The following is a 19,855-nucleotide window of genomic DNA, read 5'->3' on the forward strand; positions in this document are numbered from 1 at the left end:
TCATTTCACGTGTTAAGAACTAGCAAAAATAAATGGAAAACTTCACGACCAAATAACCAAACCACTGAAATACAACAGCTTTCATGTGCCCTTTAGGAAACAATACAATTCTATACAGCAGCACAGACACATGAGTTATCCCAGTGGTCATCTCAACTGTGTGTTTACGGAGCTACCTCCTAGCTACCTTCCAAACTTGCTAATGCCAAGATGGCGATGTGCGAGTGGCAGTTGCTGCCGCTCCAGTGCAGGACAGAAACAGGCTGAATCGGATTGAAAAAGCTGGCGCAGTCTGTAGCTGTCCACTGGACTCCATCGAGGACATGAGCGCAGCTTGCACAAGACTGTTGGGGCCTTAAAAAGCTCCTACAGTCAGAGACTGTTGTTCCGAAAGTGCAGGACAAAGCAGCTTCATAGGTCATTCATATTAACTGCTGTCCGAACAGTGTTTATGTAGCATAGCAATGTCTTTTTGCCTCTGTTGGTAACTTGTAAACTTTTGTTTAATATTATTTGTATTGCATCGCATCGCATCGCATCGCATCGTACCATAGCATATCATATCGCATCGTACCATAGCATATCATATCGCTTCGTATAGCGCATCACATTGTGTCGTGTCGCGTCGCGTCGCGTCGTATCGTATCGTACCATAGCATATCATATCGCTTCGTATAGTGCATCACATTGTGTCGTGTCACGTCGCGTCGTATCGTATCGTACCATAGCATATCATATTGCTTCGTATAGCGCATCACATTGCGTTGTGTTACGTCGCGTCGTATCGTATCGTACCATAGCATATCATATCGCTTCGTATAGGTCATCACATTGCGTCGTGTCGAGTCGTGTCGCGTCGCGTCGTATCGTATCGTACCATAGCATATCATATCGCTTCGTATAGGTCATCACATTGCGTCGTGTCGCGTCACGTCGTATCGTATTGTTGTATTGTGTCGTATCGTAGCATATCGTATCGTACCGTAGCATATTATATCGCTTCGTATATCGCATCGTATAGTGTATCATATATCACAACATATATCCTATCCTATAGTAGCTTATCATATCAACGCTTGTCAATCCTCAAATTCTTTTACTGATCTTAATACTTGGTCAAAAAAAAATTGGAAATTCATAAATGCATTTTTCACTAAAAAATGACCTTGTCTTTTTAAAGTACACTTCCTCAATTGGTGGTTTGGGATCCAGATGCCACTTTCAGTGGTTCTTGCGCCTTTGTCTGGGCAAAAAGATAAATTCTAATCTTGTCATTTAGGGGTAACAGTGGGTCCTAAAGTCGGAACAGTTTAGAGCCCCTGTTTCAAAGGAAGTCTCCAACAATCCCATTCCCTCGATGCATAGAGCAGTTTGTCCCCCAGAAGTGTGCATCACTGAAGTAGAGGCAGGTGAGATCAAATAACGTTTTAATAACAGACTGTATTCCAGTAGTGAGACATGAAGTGGGTTCAGCTTCTGACCAATCACAGCTACTTTATATTCTCCTGAACATCATTTGAAATATACCTTCACCTTCACCTTCTTCTGCCGCTTATCCGGGGTCGGGTCGCGGAGGCAGCATTCGGAGCAAGGAAGCCCAAACTTCCCGGTCCGCACAAACCTCCTCCAGCTCCTCCCGGGGGATCCCGAGGCGTTCCCAGGCCAGACCGGAGACATAATCTCTCCAGCGAGTCCTGGGTCTTCCCCGGGGTCTCCTCCCGGTAGGACATGCCCGGAACACCTCCCCAGGGAGGCGTCCAGGGGGCATCCGGATCAGATGCCCGAGCCACCTCAGCTGGTTCCTCTCGATGTGGAGGAGCAGCGGCTCCACCCCGAGCTCCTCCCGGATGACCGAACTCCTCACCCTATCTCTAAGGGTGCGCCCAGCCACCCTGCGGAGGAAACTCATCTCAGCCGCTTGTATCCGCGATCTCATCCTTTCGGTCACTACCCAAAGCTCCTGACCATAGGTGAGGGTGGGAACGTAGATCGATCGGTAAATCGAGAGCTTCGTCTTGTGACTCAGCTCTCTCTTCACCACGACGGTCCGATACAGCGACCGCATCACTGCTGCCGCTGCACCAACCCGTCTATCAATCTCACGCTCCCTTTTTCCCTCACTCGAGAACAAGACCCCGAGATACTTAAACTCCGCCACTTGAGGCAAGAACTCTCCACCAACCTGGAGAGAGCAAACCACCGTGTTCCGGTCGAGAACCATGGCCTCAGACTTGGAGGTACTGATCCTCATCCCGGCCGCTTCACACTCGGCTGCAAACCGACCCAGTGCATGCTGAAGGTCCCGGTCCGATGAGGCCAGCAGAACAACATCGTCCGCAAATAGCAGAGATGAAATTCTGTGGTTCCCGAACCGGATCCCCTCCGACCCCTGGCTACGCCTAGAAATTCTGTCCATAAAAGTGATGAACAGAACCGGTGACAAAGGGCAGCCCTGGCGGAGACCAACATGCACCGGGAACAGGTCTGATTTCCTGCCGGCAATGCGAACCATGCTCCTGCTCCGGTCATACAAGGAGCGGACAGCCCCTAGCAGAGGGTCCCGCACCCCATATTCCCGGAGCACCCCCCACAGGACATCGCGAGGGACACGGTCGAACGCCTTCTCCAAATCCACAAAGCACATGTGGACTGGTTGGGCGAACTCCCATGAACCCTCGAGCACCCGGTGGAGGGTATAGAGCTGGTCCAGTGTTCCACGACCGGGACGAAAACCACACTGTTCCTCCTGGATCCGAGGTTCGACTATTGGCCGAAGTCTCCTCTCTAGTACCCTGGAATAGACCTTTCCAGGGAGGCTGAGGAGTGTGATCCCCCTATAGTTGGAACACACCCTCCGGTCCCCCTTCTTAAACAGGGGGACCACCACCCCGGTCTGCCAATCCAGAGGCACTGTCCTCGACTGCCACGCGATGTTGCAGAGACGTGTCAGCCACGACAGCCCTACAACATCCAGGGATTTCAGATACTCCGGACGGATCTCATCCACTCTCGGGGCCCTACCACCGAGGAGCTTACGAACAACCTCGGTGACTTCGGCCCGGGTGATGAGAGAGCCATCCGAGTCCTCAGTCCCCGCTTCCTGAGTGGAAGACGTGACGACGGGATTGAGGAGACCCTCGAAGTATTCTTTCCACCGCCCGACAACATCACCAGTCGAGGTCAGCAGTCTCCCACCCTCGCTGTAAACAGCACTGGTGAGGCACTGCTTCCCCCTTCTGATGCGACGGACGGTTTGCCAGAATTTCTTCGAGGCCGACCAATAGTCCTCCTCCATGGCCTCTCCGAACTCCTCCCAGACCCGAGTTTTTGCCTCCAAGACTGCACGGGAAGCGGCACGCCTGGCCTGCCGGTACACGTCAGCTGTCTCAGGAGTCCCACAGGCCATCAAGACCCGATAGGACTCCTTCTTCAGCCTGACGGCATCCCTTACTTCCGGTGTCCACCACCGGGTTCGGGGATTGCCGCCGCGACAGGCGCCGGAGACCTTGCGACCACAACTGCGTGCAGCCGCACTGACAATGGAGGAGGAGAACATGGACCACTCAGACTCCATGTCACCTACCTCCCTCGGGATCTGGGAGAAACTCTCCCGAAGGTGGGAGTTAAAGACCCCACTGACAGTGGGTTCCGCCAGGCGTTCCCAGCAGACCCTCACAATACGTTTGGGCCTGCCCGGTCTGACCGGCTTCCTCCCCTGCCAGCGGATCGCACTCACCACCAGGTGGTGATCGGTTGACAGCTCTGCCCCTCTCTTCACCCGAGTGTCCGAGACACGTGGCCGAAGGTCAGATGACACGATCACAAAGTCTATCATAGACCTCCGGCCAAGGGTGTCCTGGTGCCATGAGCACTTATGGACACCCTTGTGCTCAAACATGGTGTTCGTTATGGACAAACTGTGGGTGGCACAGAAGTCCAGTAATAGAACACCGCTCAGGTTCAGATCGGGTAGGCCGTTCTTCCCAATCACGCCCCTCCAAGTCTTGCTGTCATTGCCCACGTGGGCGTTGAAGTCTCCCAGTAGAACAATGGAGTCCCCGGTTGGGGCACTGTCGAGTACCCCTCCCAGTGACTCCAAGAAAGCCGGGTAGTCTACACTGCTGTTCGGCCCGTAAGCCGCATTTGAAATATACTTGATCAAAATATATATATAATACAGGTCCTCAAAATGGCAGGAAATGCTTCTTTTTCTAGGGTGCGACGCTGAGATAAAAATAAACTCCGCTTCCCAGAACTTAAACCTCATACTGCCATACCTAAAGATGATGAACAAACTGTGTCCTAAATACACAAACTCAGGAGGGAACCCAAGTCTGTCCCAGTGGGATTCGACGATGTTTTAGGAAATGTGTTTTGACTGTTGAAAAGTGGAGCGGCTCTTGGGTGGAAGACTTTGTAATGCTTCTGGAGATTTGGGGAAAATCAATTTAACTGTCACCAGTGTTTTGACATGACAACAGGAAATGAAAAACATTCTTGCTGCTTTCATTAGATTCATTTTGCCAGGAGTAAAGTGTGCGTTCGTGTGTGGGTGTCATCCCCAGTTGTCCTTGTATAACCACTTTCTTCCAGCGTGAAAGTGGGATAAACAGATTTGTCCACTACATTTATCATACATGAATACATTATATTGTACTCTTTTAAAAGATACTGCTCTATTGTGCTGTTTTCTGAAGATACAAGCTATTTTATTTATATATATATATATATATATATATATATATATATATATATATATATATATATATATATATATATATATATTTATATATATATATATATATATATATATATATATATTTTTTTTTTTTTTTTTTTTTTTAGAAAGATCTGAGTGGTGTAGATCCAGAAACTACTTTCAATTATAATACTTTTATTATTTCACCATGGTTTGACTGAAGCATTATCCTATTGTTGGAGTGGTTGGGACTATTGAATGAAAAATGAAAATAGAAAATGTGTTTCTCCTTCTTCCTGATGTGTTTTTTCCTGCAGGTGTTCAACATGTTTTTATCAGTTCTTATTCCAGACAAATCTTCCCCTCTTGAGATTTCATTTTCAGATCTGGCTGTTACCGTGATCCATCCGATAAACACTGACCTTCTAAGCAGGGGAAGATGGATTCTTACCTTGACCCTTAACAGGGCTGCGTGTGACATTTACTGCCCTTGCATTCTAGCTCTGCACGTCTGCCTTTTTCTCACTCTTTTCCTGGCGATGTGAAGCCAAGCAGTTTATTTTGTTGGAGAGATGAAATTCAGAGTCCGCAGGATTTATTGGTTGGGAATATTTGCTTTCAGTCGAGCCTCAATCTTGCATCTGTTGGGAAGACAAAGAGGTGGGAGCCGAGGAGGCGACGATCCGGTCGCACAACATCCAAACACACACTCTTTTGTTGAGTGTATCATGTCAGGAAGGAGCGGGCCCCTGCGCTCTTGTATAGTCGCTGACTCTGGTATTGTGATGGCAGGACCCCTGAGGTTAACGTGCATTCTAGGAGCTTGAAGGGTGTGTGTGTGTCAGAGGAGAAGCAGAGTTAGGGGGTGATGGTTGAGGGGTCAGTTGTCAGGTGATTGTAAGTCTCTGAAAAGCCCATGTCAATCACTTCACCGACAAGATTTTGTTTCTCACATGCATGCATGAGCACTTGGACCCCCACTCGCCAACGTCGTCTTCACTCGAGGGGCACCACATTATCATTAAGATCATTTGAAAATGAAGATTTTTATAGCTTGGGACCATAAACACCCACTAACAGCAAGTTGCTTCAGGCCAGTCGGCCTTTAATGCACTTTTTGAAACCTCTCACTTTTTTGAAACCGCTCACGGAGCTCAAACAACTTGAGCACCACTCACCCCTGGCCTCCTGAAAATAAGAACTCAGTCCTTCTTTACTCATCACGCTCCTGTGGATGTTCTTCTGTGGAATATAGTCAGCATTCCGTCTTCTCTGCGTCTTGTATGACGCCCCATACAGGCGTGGCACATGCACTACATCGTGTTCAGTGGCCATATTGCTCTGTTCATGATGCTGGTGATAAGAGAATTGGACAGGTATGATCCAATAATGTGGAGCGTTGCTTTGCTGCTTGTTGTGTTTGGGTCTGTGAACATGTTGACAGGTCGACTCCTCCCTTCGCTTCTCGCCGCTGCCCTCTGATGAGCCTGAGTGACTTTGAATGGTTTTCAGGACATGTTGTATTGTTGACGCCCCGGGAACGTGAGACGAGTGGATGGTTGGTTTCTTCCAATGACAGGATTAAAAGCGGAGCGGGTGGGGGGCGAGAGGTGCCTGTACATCCTTCCACCTTCTGACCCTTGTGCACTTTGGTCGCCATTTATCAGTGGAACAGTCAGAGGTCAGAACAAAACAGACCCAACGTGTGGACATTTTTCTGGCAATCGCAGTGGGTGGGTGATTTAGAAATTGGGGGCAAAGGGAGTAGGCTACAGGGAAGATGGAGAAGGTAGGAGAGGTGAAGGGCAGCCGGGCGGATGCAAGGATGAGAGATGGTGGAAGGGGAGGGAGGAGAGGGCGGCGATGGGGTCAGATTTATTTCCTTTCAAGCATGGATTTTGATGATGGTCCTCCGTGGAGTCGCTGGGGGCTCTAACTATTCAGGCTTCCTCAAGGGGAAATGTCAAAAGATCGCACTTCTGTAAGCACAGGTTTCACACGTCTGTGCATGTCGGAGCGCTCGCCGCTTCCTTTAGGGTCTCCACGTGTATTTCACATCAGAATAAAATCCCAGATTCAATTTACTCTGCTTTGAAGTCGGAATCATTTTGCCTGTGATTCAGCGGCGCCTCTGTGGTAAGGAGTGACCGGGGTCACTGCGAAATTTGCATCAGTTCCTGAGACATTCAAAGAGGAGCTGAGCTGGATGTGAGAGTCCGACGCTCCCCGAGGAGGGGATGGGAGTGTGACTGAATCACAGCTTCCTCTCGCACATTTGTGGCGTCTGAAGTATTCCATATCTTTATGGAACTTGACAAACTCCAGGGAGAATGTTATTGGACGGTTTAGAAAGAAACTTTCTCTGCTCCCAGCAATGAACGCAATTAAAGAAGAAATCGTTTGCACTTAACAATGGTTGGTTGCTAATGAAGTTCTAACGCGGTAAATTTGTGATACCTGCCCCCGAGGCCCGCAGCCTTGTTTGCACTCCTCTTTCCTCAAACCGAGGGAAATAGGCTGGTGGAACTTTGGTGTTCTGCTTGGATTGTTTGCTCTAAATACCACTTCACACGTGTCTCTCACGACCCTGTGCGCCGTGATCTTAACACAAGTCTTTCTTTAAAACCAATGTCACGGTCAGATTCTGTCTTTGACTTGACTTTTTAATACCTACACTAGTAGCTCTTTAAATCCAGTTTAAACTAGGTGTTCATTTTGACCCTGATCCATGGAACGGCACATAAAATGCAGTAAAGATCTGATCTGGTTTTTGTGGTCATAGTAGTTTTCTGTTCAGTCTACTTCATGTACATATGATTCATATTCATAGACAAACCATCGGATCAATGTTCTTTCATAAAATTATTTGACTGTGTGGTTGCAAATTGGTCATTGTAATATGTGTCTGTACAGCACTTAATTCATACATTATCCACATACCAGTCACATCCCACTTATGACCTGCTCGACTTACGACCAGAGCCAGCAGATGCTTATTTATTTTTATTCAACGTCTGGCACCGCAGCACGTAGCAGGCCGGCAACACGTACGACAGTTACGGCAGTATCACAGTATCCCAGCATCTCACTCTCACACAGCCATCTACCACTACAGTAGCACCTATAACCCTCACGTCAGCTATTTTGAATGGCGTTCCACTTACGTCCAATCTGACCGGGATTGGTTTCGATCAACCGGTCGTAAGTCATATGTTACTTGTATTATAAAATGTAACTTTATTCCACAGCAGTTATGACTGTCAAGAAATGTGGTATGTTGCACACCCACAACACAGCAGAAATTCTATCAGAGAACTATCAGAAGTGTCTTTTTGTAGCATGATGTTCAGTATAAATGTTTGATAAATGAAGCTTAACTGTGTCTGTTTTTGGGCTTCGCAGCGTCGCCTCATCCGAACCATGTGGGCCGGGCATGTCTAAAGCTAAAGGTGTACGTCAGACCTCCAGGTAAGACATGCTTCAGTTTCTGCCATCGTGGTGCAGCGCCTTGGCTTCAGATCTCAATGAAGCCAATGGTCTCTTTTTTTTATAGATGGAATATTGTGATCTAACATATCATCAAAAGAAGCAGGAAATCATTGAGCTGGACACGATTTTGGTGGTTTTTGCAGCGTTTTATAATCCGAAATAGCCCAAAATATCATAATAGCAGGAACTAAAAACTAGCATTTTAAATGTCAAAACTCCATTCTGCGTTCTTCTTTCTTTGTTAGATCTTAATTGGCTGCGTTCCTTTTTTTATTTTTATTCATTTTTTGGGGGAGTGCCGCCACAGTTCTAAAAAAAATGACCTTTAACCCTAAGAGAGGGGATGTTTTTCACTCTTCTGAGTGGCTCTTGACCCTGGTGTGGGTTTCCTCATCACGTGAATTGTGAAGTTTGAACCTGTTCAATTCCTGCATTACTCATGCCATATTTCACCACATCTAATCTTGTCTTTTTTTCCCCTCGTAAATCATTAACAGCACTTACCAAGTGACCATAACTATCAAGCATTGAAGTATTGTCAAAAGCGTAGCCTCTAAAACACGAGCATGAAGCCGCAAAATAAAGTTGTGAATTCGTGTGCCTGTATTTTTAATATATGAATTGCTAATTGAAAATTGTCTGTCACAAATGAAAAAAAAAAAAAATAATGACTGAAAGAATTTTGTTATAAAATAGACGTTTTTTATTGTAACTTCAGAGTGAAGTTCTCGCACAGTTCCTCTTGAAGCCCTGGTTCACTACTTCAGATCTTGTGAGTGAAAACAGTCGGAGCGTGTTTCAACCAATGCAACAAACTCTACCTAGCGACAGCTCCTCGGTTTAGCGCTTCTAAATGCTGCCTGTGAAGTGACAAGGCTTGGAAGGTCTTCACACATTTCCCGCCTCAGATCATCCCCCTCCTCGCTGAGGAGGAAGTAATACCCCCCTCCTTCACAATTACTGCAACAACATGTTCTTTTATATCGTCATTGCTTCTGTTTCCCTGAGATTTTCTTCTTTTGAATGCGAGCTGTTAAAGCAATCTGTCATACATTGCAACATTCTTCTGTGAAATATTGTCAGCTCGGCGTGCGCGCGCGTGTCTGTGTTGTGTGGACGAGTGTGCGTCGGCTGCTCTAGATTTCTGAGTCTGTGTGATTAAACTGTAATTACATTGGTTCAACCCCCTGCAGAGCTCCGTTGCCGTCGTCTTCTGAGTCAGAGTTCTGCCGCGTGTCACTCACGTTTCTCCCGTGTGCTTTCTCTTGTCAATCCATTACTCTGTCATTAGACTCCTTCCAAACTGCTGTCTTTATCCTCATTTCTCCACCACTGAAGTCGGATGAACGACCGGTGCATTACATTTGGAAACCAGTTGCTTCACCCAAAATAAACCTGGGTCAGTCAGTCATTGAATGACCTCACTGTAAAAGTAACTTGATCGTACCAGGGAAAGTACCTGTTAAATATGACTCAGATTTATGAACAAGAAGTGAAAAAAATCGAAACAGTTTTCAGTTTTTTTGTGCGTATCAGCAGGTGATAACTTGGATGGTGTGCGGCAGCTTGGCTGGCTGCACTTGGTTAGATGAATTGTTGGAGAGATTTCAGTTGAAAATAAAGCGGTGTTTGTCGTCGGCGTGTGGGTCCCTCTTGGTTCAGACCTCCTGTCTTTCTTGTCTCTCCGTTTCAGATGGATCAGGATACGACTCTCCCGAGCCCTTCCTGACTGATGGCGATCCAAGTTGGAGGCCAGGGCCCATGTGGTGGTTAGGTGCCCTCGCTTCCGTGTACGTTGGACTCATCTGCTGGCTGTGACCCCTCGACCCCTCTTCCTGGAGCTCCCGCACTGGGTCGCTGGGCCGGGCTGGCTCTCCCTCTAACTCCATCACCCCTCAGGGAAGTGCACTGTCTCTGTCCTACACCTCTAAATGACCACGACCACCCTGACCGCCAGCCTCCCTCCCTCCCACTGATCAACCACGGATACACTTCCCACGCTTGAATGAGATCTGTGGGTCTGGAGCTGCCTTCCATCTCTGATCTCCAGAGGACGGGACGCGTTGAGGAACACCAGGGAAATGTCTCTGCACTTGCATCAGTGGATCCCTTTTGATTCGTACATTGACTTCATAAAGACTGGTGGAGTAGACGTAGCCATGGCTTTGATGGATCTTCGGGTGTGAGTCCTGTCATCCTGTCACGGCAGGATGCGCTCAGTGATAGGACTGGATGCACAAAAATTGGGTTTTCCCTCCTTCCTCACATTCCTTTCCCATTTTCAAAGTCAAAGCGGGAAAGTGGCCAAGCTTGCTTTGTAATTGAATTGTATACAACTTGGGCAAACTCCAGCACATTGGCAAAGGAAGGCAATCGGCAAAGGACAATAGCAGTTTGGCCCGGAGTGAAAATGAAACACAGGAAACCACCTGTTTAAATAACAAAACCTCTGCGGAAAGGTGCTCCGATATTTGGCTCTTCCAAACCTGCTGTGTTCGGGCAGCAGTGAGGCAGCAAGTGTAAAACGCCTTGTATCGTTTCATAATGCACAAAACACTGCCACCGTTTTAGCGCTAGAACAATGCAAAATATTTTGTCTTCATGGTGTAATAAACCCTTAACTACTGTATAGTAAACAGCGTAAAATATCACCAGAAATGAATTAGCTACCCTTAAAAATGCCGCAGGAGGTTCAAACAAAGTTGTGTACTCCAGTTACGCGTGGGAGTAGATTTGCCTTGTTCACAGTTCAGTGGAATGTAGCGTGCTTGATTTTACGGATCTTTTATTCGGGTCAGCTGGAACGTGTTTGTGTTTTCATGGTCGCAACACATAGGTCTTAATGAGAGACCGCTGCTCTCTATTGACCTGAACCTCATGTGCAGTGCAGTATCTCGGCCAATTAGACGATAAAAACCCAGTCGGAGGTCGGCACAGGTCAAGTTTGAGGTACACAGATGGGTTCTGCAGTCCAGTCTATTGGTCAAGAAGTGGCTCCACTGCCCTGGAAACTGAAATATGTAACACACAGGGAGACAATCTTAGTACAGATAGTCATGTTCTTGCATGTTAACCGGAGACTTTTGCAGCCAGAAACCTTCAATTGTCCTCCATCTTTGGTTCAGGATGAACAAAACCTGAATTATAGAGCATCTTTTAATAAGCCTGCGTAGCTCAAAGTGCGATATGTGATAACATTAACTTCAAAAGGGGAGGTGCGTATTAAGGGGCCGTCCACGTCTCATAGCTCCAGGTCAGGTGGCCATCACTAGAGTTCAAAGTTGGATTTTGGCCCGAGAATCGAAAAAGTCATGATTATTTATTCACAAATAAATAAGTAGGGTTTAAATAAAAAAAATATGTTTCTGTTCTCACCCTGGTTACCATTAAAAGACAGATGTCACTTACTAAGCTATTAAATCATAGAAATATATCAATTTATGATTTCATAGCAGTTTAATGGTATAAGAATATTTGCCACAAGAAGCCACATTTTTCAATTTGAATGAATTTGGTATATTACTGAATCAAATGATGGACCCATACATACATTTAAACAACAAAACATTGTTTATTTTGCATCACTGGCACAATAAATCACAATGGTGGCTATATTCAAGTTTTTATATCACCTTATTTAAACTAAAGCTCTTTTAATGTCTTGAAAATATTTGTATAAGAATTTCAATTCTATAAGAATTTCAAGTACATTCAGAGTAGTGCAAACCCTGGCCATTGTGTAGCAAAAAACATCAATAAAAGCAAACAATAAAAGCAAACAAAAGCAATCTGGTTGCTTTTGTTCAGGGATTCCTCCATGTTTGTTGTTGTTGTTATCATCCTAGCTGCCACGTGTCTTGTGCATCAATGTTAAATTATGTTACATTAAATTAAAACGATTAAATATGATTATATATATATATATATATATATATAAATGTTTCATTTTTTATAAAGTTCTCACGCACTGTTCTGGAATAGAGAGCTAATTTTTCAGGTGCAACAGTCTGGAAATTCACATTTGAATGCAGCCACCGATCTTTTTAATGAGTCATAAAAAAATAAATAATAAATACATGCAGCAATCTTTCATTTTCTCATTTCAAATTTGCCTTCATTACATTCCTAAATTGGCAAATGATGCAATGCTTTTCCCTCCGGAAGACAGATATTTGTTATGGAGGGAAAAATTCAATCAAATACACACATAAGTAGTTCCATTTTTTTTATGCAGATGAATTGCAAAATGGGTTTTTATTTTTTTTAATTCAAGAGGGAAGGTTTTTAAAACCATCCAAGTTTAGCTAAACTGCACAAATTTAGCAGTCATCATTGGAGAAGAGTGGGACTCTGAGGACGGGCCATTTGTTTGGTTTGGTTTGATGTTTGAATATGCAGATTGGAATCAGGAATTTTACATGTTGTTTTGCGACCTGTGAGACGTGTTTCAATTGAGATGTGTTTATGCTTTTCATGATTCATCACTGGAAATGACTAAAAGACTAGGCGCACTCGGAGAGTGCAGACCTGGACCTGACTAGTAATCCACACTGAAAGACAGAATACAAACACATCTGAAGTCTGTGGTCTAGTTGAAGAGATTCAAATGTCACATGGGATATGTTGCCCTCCTCACCAAATTTCGGAATACTTGTCCGACATTGGATCAAATATCACACAAATACAGAACCTGGAAAAACTGTGTTTATCTCAAACTGAAAGAAGCGGTGGTCTACGAGATACAAACGGTGGACCAGGATCCACCAGAAAGTTGATCCATTTCATCCTAATCCGATTTCTAAAAATGCCATTGAAGTCTGTCCATCAGTTTTTCTTCCAAAATGTGGGTTTTTGATCACCAAAGTGACTCAAGTTTTATAAAAAATGTAGGCCACTCTGCTGGTGGGGGCGGAGCTAGGGTCAGTGGAAATTCAACATGGTGGATGAGAGAGGCTTCACTCCATTTCACCTCTTTGTCTGGTTGAATTTTCCCTGTCTAACTATAAAAACAGTGCTCTGGTTGCTCTATGTTCAGATTCTTCAGCTTGAACCACGTTGCTTGAAATTCCTATAGTGTAGCGCCATAGTACATCGCACCTCTACACTGACTTCATGCTTAAAACAGTCGCTTTTGTGACATGATGTGAGAGTTGTGTTGCCCAGTGACAAACATCACTTTGGCGAAACTAACTAAAACAGTATGTAAAAAGTAAAAAGTATGTTGTGAGGCGTGAAAAAAGGTGGATTCAATGCTGCGTTCAGGACTTCAGTAAACCCCCATCTTGCATTTAAATCACAGGGAAAAGTGCAGTGACTTGAGCCTCACTTTCACCACACTTCTTCTGAAGCTCAAGATGATCAAAAACAAACTTAAGTAGCATTAAATGAGCAAAACAGTAAGGAGGTTCTTTTCACATTCAGGTCAAACTGTGGTAGCTGAAGGGTTTATTACATGATTTGGTCAAAATGTTTCCTGAATGATGGCGTCCTCAGTCGTGCTTCATGATGTGTTGCAGTTGGTGCCGGGGTGGGAGGGGCTGTGTGGACGTGTTGGTCAGGTAGCACGGTGTATATTTTCAGTGTTCTGTCTCATGTACGTTTCTAAACAAAGCATTTATCACGGCCTGGCCCGCCAGGCCTCTGTACCACTGTCTGGTTTGGTCGGGTGACTTTTGACTTTCTCATGTTTGAATGTACCACTGGTCACCCACCTCTCGGTCTCTTTCTGGATTATTACGACTGTGGTCACTTACTTGTCTCGGACTGGCAGGATGGTTGGGGGGCGGGGGGGGGGGACAGGCAAGGGTGAGGCGAGGCGACACTCGAGTTGCATGACCACTGTGAAACCTTCAGATCAATCTTGTTTGTAATGATGATATATTTTTTCATGAGGGGAAATTCTCTCACAGACGTCGGCGGGGGGACGGCCCACCCGCTCTCCTCACACCGTCGGAGGTCCGGCGCTTGATGGATTACCTCGGGCCGAGAGATAAATGGACCCGACTGGACGTCAGATCCCGAGCCCGGCTCGCAGAGACAGAGACAGTGTGTGGTGTCGGGGTCGCATCACCAGAACACGTAGATGTACACACACACACACACACCATCTCTTATTAACAAGACTTTGAGTCAGTGGAGCATTTATGGACTTGAAGAAGGAGAAAGAAGGACTTCTCAAGCGTGGGGACGTGAACATGAGTAAGCACTGTGAACACACACATGTACAGAGACACACACACATGCAGACATACATGTAGAAAAGCACATGCAGGTAGAGACATCCAAACATGGCATGCACATGTTTACACACAAACAAGAGGAAGCACTTCCTTCATCTTATTTTTGTAGCATTTAAAAGTCACTGTTATCGACTCCTGTGTTGGATGCAGTGATGGGGCGTAGCCTGTCGACGTTTTAAAACAATGTGTCTTCTCTTCTTCTGTCCCACTGATTCTGTCCATTCTTCTGGTTCGTGATCCATGGTTGGTAGAGGTAGGATGCCTTCAGGGCCGCGCGTCGTGTATGAGTTTGTCTCCTTTTCTGTTGGTGGTGGAGGCTGACCTCAGTCGTTACGAGTCAACACAGAACGAGGAGAGAAACACACAAATAAAGATTGTCTTTTGTCTACTTGACAACAGTGCGTCCATGTTTCCAGCCAACATCCAGCAGGGTCCCGGACGCCTGCGTACACCTCTGCCCAACCTTCTTATTGAAGAATACGGTTGATGAACAAGACTCAAATGAATGAATGAATGAATGTGACGTCAGGTCCAGGGACCCCTGCTGAATTATTCTGCTGAAGTTTCTCATCTCTGGCTCCTTCTCTGTTGCTGGTGTGACAGCTCATCTGAGCTATTGACAGCACCGAGGCTCAGCGTCCCGATCGCCTCTCCACACCTGTTACCATCAAGGCGACTCGCCGGCAGAAGAAATGGCAAAATACTTCCATTCATATGAAGAGTTTTCTCTACATTTAATGATGTTTCAGCTTCAATTTTAAGACTTTTCTTTCCTGCTTTCTCCTTTCTATTAATCGCACTTGAGATCTTGAGGTGATCTGTAGTAGAACTTCTTATTAACCAGGGAGTTAAGCGCATAAGGAAACTCTCCAATCTCCTTCAACCTGAAGATAGAAAATGGACGCCGCACTGACAAACAAAACATTTGTGAATGAATGAAATGTTAATCGAAATCTTTTGCATTGTATAACTTTAACTGAAGCTACTGTAGCTATATATTTTATTTTGGTTTTAATACTTTTAAAACATACTTAGGAGTGTAAGTAACCATTTAGTAGGTGCAAGAATAGTATTTTCTGTGTGATTTTTTTTTGGTTTTATTTATAAAAAATAATTTATTCTATAATTTTTTCATTATATATCATGTAAATTATACAGATGTTATCTTGGACAATGCAAAATCAAAACTATTTGGGTTTTTTGTTTTTAATTTTCTCCTTGTTTTCTCTCATTTTTAATTCTTTCTTTTTGTGATCCAACTTTGTCCTACATATTTCCTTTATTTTTATTTTATCTATTTTTAATGAACACGGAACACACCAAATAACAATAATAATAATAATAATAAATAATAAAAGTTTATAAAATATATTTTGAAATAATTTCCTCATGATAAAAGGAAGAATTTTAATTCAAATGTCAACGTAAGATTTTAAAATATTTTGTGCTGACTGTCTAAATTTTTTTCCTCATTTTAACTGAGCTCTCCAGCACTGGGAGCCAGGCACTGACTCAGATGTCAACCCCTTGTTTAGTGTCATTATTGAAGTAAATAAGTTATTCTGTGAATTGCTTTGTATGACCTTATAGAGGACTAAATATTTAGATTTATAGTTTGCTGGACTCAGCTCAACTGCAGCTCCAACAGTCCTCCCAGGTCGGACCTCCATGCTCCTCCCTCACGCACATCCAGCCTGCCTCTCTCCATCCACGGCGCCTTTGGAGTCTCTCACATGGAAGCAAAATCATTTTACTGAAGCTGAGGTAGTTTTGTCATCATGTTGGACCTGACAAATTGCTTCAGTACCTTCCCAGGATGACAGCAGATCACTTTTCGCAGGCGTCTGGGAGAAGCTGGCGAAGTACACCCCGGAGCACTTGAAGAGATTAAGGTCCATATTTCTGACTCCGGAGCATCCCAGCTCAGGATTTCCTCTGAGCTTTTGACATCTCAACCTAGAATAATATCAGTGGACCTTCAGCATCAGGACAAAAGAAAAGTTGTGCTTCCTTTTACACCTTATTTTTCCTGTCATAAATCCACAGTATCTTTGTACCCTTCAAACCCAGAGAAAAGCAGCTGCCTCTCAATGGCGGCTTTTGGCTCTTAAATTCCAGGAGATGTTTTACAATTGCTCTATTATTTTAAGCATCTTTCTGTGCGTCAAAGAGCCAGGTTTTCAGTTGCTATGCTAATGCCAGCTCAGTTTCCTTGATCGGAAGGCAGACACCCACCGAAATCTCAGTGAAAATAAAAATTTCCTTAACAGATCTCATTAGCTGGGCTTATAATCAGAGATAAAATACTGTTACTATGTGGGTTTCTTCTTTTAAATACAGTGGTACCTTGGTTTTCGAATGTCCCGGACTTCAAACAAATTGGAGTTCGAACAAAAATTTTGAGATTTTTTTGCTTCGGATTTCGAACAAAAATTCAGAACTCGAACGCCCCTGTTATTGTGTATAACGCAGCCTCTGTATGACTGTAAGACGTGTCCCGTTAGCTACATTTACTGACTGTTTTTTCTTCATACTGAGGTGTAAAACCTTTCCTGTCTCCGCACTGCAGTGTCACAGGGGAGGTGCTCGCTCTCCACACCTCCACTCCAGGGTTTGATGTCCTGTTGTGGGCTGGAGCTGGGACAGGGATGAGGCGAGTCTGGGACAGAGCGTGACTTGGTTTATGACTTTGTCACAGCCAAACTGCACAGAAGCGCACATTCAGAGCTGGACACGCACCGGGCACCTCTTCACTTCTGGAGAGACGTCACTCACTCGGCAACCCCTCCCACATGCAGCGGCCACACACATAGAGGAACAGCGCACCTGCAGCAGACACTCTACATTCACTCCTACAAAAGCCTGTGTTAAGGCTTGGAACACATTATTTCTTTTTCCATTCATTGTCATGGGAAAAATCCATTCAGATTTCGAACAAATCGCTTCTCGAACGGCCGTCTGGAACGGATTGTGGTCGAGAACCGAGGTACCACTGTATGTCTTTTTTATAATTTATTGTATCCATCAATTGTACATTATTTTGTTGCTGTTTTTGTTTGGTTAAGTGGATTTGGCATTTCCCACTGTGAAGACAGACATGTTTGAGTGGCAAATGTCCATCAGAAGTGTGCAGCTAGGGAGCTGCAGGGGAAGATGTACATCCTGAGTGAAGAAAAAACATCCTCCTCGATCAGATTCTGACACGAGAAGCTGCTCTTCTTTTCCTCCTCCGGGGCTTGTGAGGTCCAGAGTTACCTTGAAACATTTATCTGCCTTGTCTTGAAGTGTTACCTGAACCCCACAAGCCCAGTTTGATGGGGAAAAAAAGTAAAAACCGTGATTATTGTTCTTGAATAATAGATGAACACACGTGCAATGTACGCCATGAGAGCACGCGGCTATCAATGTCAACACGTCCATTAAAATGCTGCAAATGGGAGCTTCATTGAAACGAAAGCATAGACTTCAGCGGGAGTTCAATTATCTGCCAGCGATGGAAGGGATGAAGCGCTCTTATGTCAATGTAAACTGAACTCTTCAGGTTCTCATGGCTTTGTGACAGCAGATGGAGGCAACATCAGCGCGCCCACACGGTGGACTCAGCAGCTGTTAATGGTCCTGCGGTGGCCCGGGTCACCTTGATGTTGACTTAGCCCCGGCTTAGATGACACATACAGCACGTCCAACCAGGGCCGTGATACCTGACTCAGGAAATCATGAAAGCCTCAGCTTCAGAAGAATGTTTTTTATTCATCTCATGTCTCGCGACTGGTTTGTTTTCCTCTGCATTTGAAGTGACTTTTTCTAACATGCCGTCTCTAAGACGCAAAGTCGAAGTTTACTACAATGACATAAGAAGCAAATACCTTCATTAGGTTTCTTCTTCATCTTTAGCTTTGAGTTAAGGAATCTACCCAGAAGTTCAACCTGTTCAGACAAGGCCAGTGTGAGAACATAGATGTCACCGTCTTGTTTTCCAGCTGTGGTAACTGGACCTGAACTTAGCTTCCCAGCCCCGACTTCCATTGGAATTTGAGCACACCATAGTGTTTGCAGTTCTGCAGGATGTATACCTGGGGAAGAGTCCCGGGACTCACTCAGATGTGTGGGACTCCGAGATCAAAGTACAAGAAGACTTACAAGAAGCCACCGCAGCAGTGTGTTTGTTGTGGACAGCAAAAAATTGAATAAAATATTGACTCAACTTGTGACATAAAAGAAGACAAATTTTGTATTTCATTATTTAAATGATGCCTGCAATACAAAAGTGAACTTTTCTACTCTATCGTAACTAGCTTTTATGAAGACGCTGTCTCTTTAAGTGACATCACCGATGACATCACTCTAACGCTTCAACACAGACAAGTTCAATTTCAAAACAATTTCATGATTTATATTTTATTTTTGTCATAAGACATGGCCCATTTAGATTAACCTGACCGCCCCATTATACATGATAGAAGGAGGAACAGTTAAAAATACGTTTTTATCCACTGTAAATTTGAAACTGAATGCAGCAGAAAATAGGTAATATTAATAAAGCGCAGGTGGGGAAATGATTTTGCAAGTCATACTGCATATGATTCATTTTTTTAATTACTTTTTTTAATACTAAGTATTTCTTATTCTTAGAAAAGTGCATTTATCTTAGTGCATCGATATATTCGTAAATATTCATAAGTCAAACAAGTTCACTGGAACAAATGCACTTAGCACGCCGGTCTCTTGAGTGAACAAATATACAGCAAGTTAACTTTCTTGTGAGCATGAAACAGCAGCACAAACTCTTGAAGTTGCTTCCTCAGTAAATACTGTACATTCTCCAGAGGAACTTTGTGAAGTGTAATGTTTCACTCTGAATTATTCGCAGCCGAAACAGGAAGCAGTTGAGTTCCAACTTCGTATCGCCCTGTTTTGTTTCAGTGAATCAAAACGCTTCACAGACCTTTCTGCCTGGATGAAACCGCTCCAGTCCTGGACCCCTCTGATGTCCAGGCCTGGACCCGAGCAGATGTGCTTTCAGAGCCGGAGAAACAAAGGATCTGGACTGTGGCCCCCGACACAACTGCACTCCATCCAGGTCCAATTAATCATTGGACTGTTTTCCTAAGTCTCATTGGCTTCCATCCATGTGGAACAATAATTAGGGAGAATAAATTTGCCCTTTATGACGGCGCCAAAAAGAAACGCCAGGACATGCAGATGGTGTTCTTTTCCTTGCCTTCACACGAATGTGCCTCTCCTTTGTCTTTTCTCTCTCCTCACGTTGGCATGATGTGGCGTTTATGGAAGGAGGGCAGGAGTCCCATCTCTATTAATGAGGATGATGAAAGAGGCTGAACCTCAACGTGCCATCTGCAGCGACTGTTTCACTTTTGCTCCTTCCTCGTCCTCCTCTTCGTCGCTGTAATTACAGAGGAAATACTCA

General features: G+C 44.6%; 1 protein-coding gene across 1 annotated transcript in view; it reads left to right on the forward strand.

Annotated features, from left to right (window-relative positions):
• Positions 1 to 15,272, forward strand: part of efna2a (ephrin-A2a) — a 95,543-nt gene extending 80,271 nt beyond the window's left edge. Inside the window, exons 3-4 of the mRNA XM_053844295.1 lie at positions 8,102 to 8,167; positions 9,882 to 15,272. Coding sequence (XP_053700270.1) covers positions 8,102 to 8,167; positions 9,882 to 10,006 — 191 coding nt within the window. The 3' untranslated portion in view covers positions 10,007 to 15,272. The remainder of the gene's footprint in view (positions 1 to 8,101; positions 8,168 to 9,881) is intronic.
• Positions 15,273 to 19,855: the final 4,583 nt, after the last annotated feature.

Source organism: Synchiropus splendidus, chromosome 16, assembly GCF_027744825.2.
Source record: "Synchiropus splendidus isolate RoL2022-P1 chromosome 16, RoL_Sspl_1.0, whole genome shotgun sequence".
NCBI lineage: Eukaryota > Metazoa > Chordata > Actinopteri > Syngnathiformes > Callionymidae > Synchiropus > Synchiropus splendidus.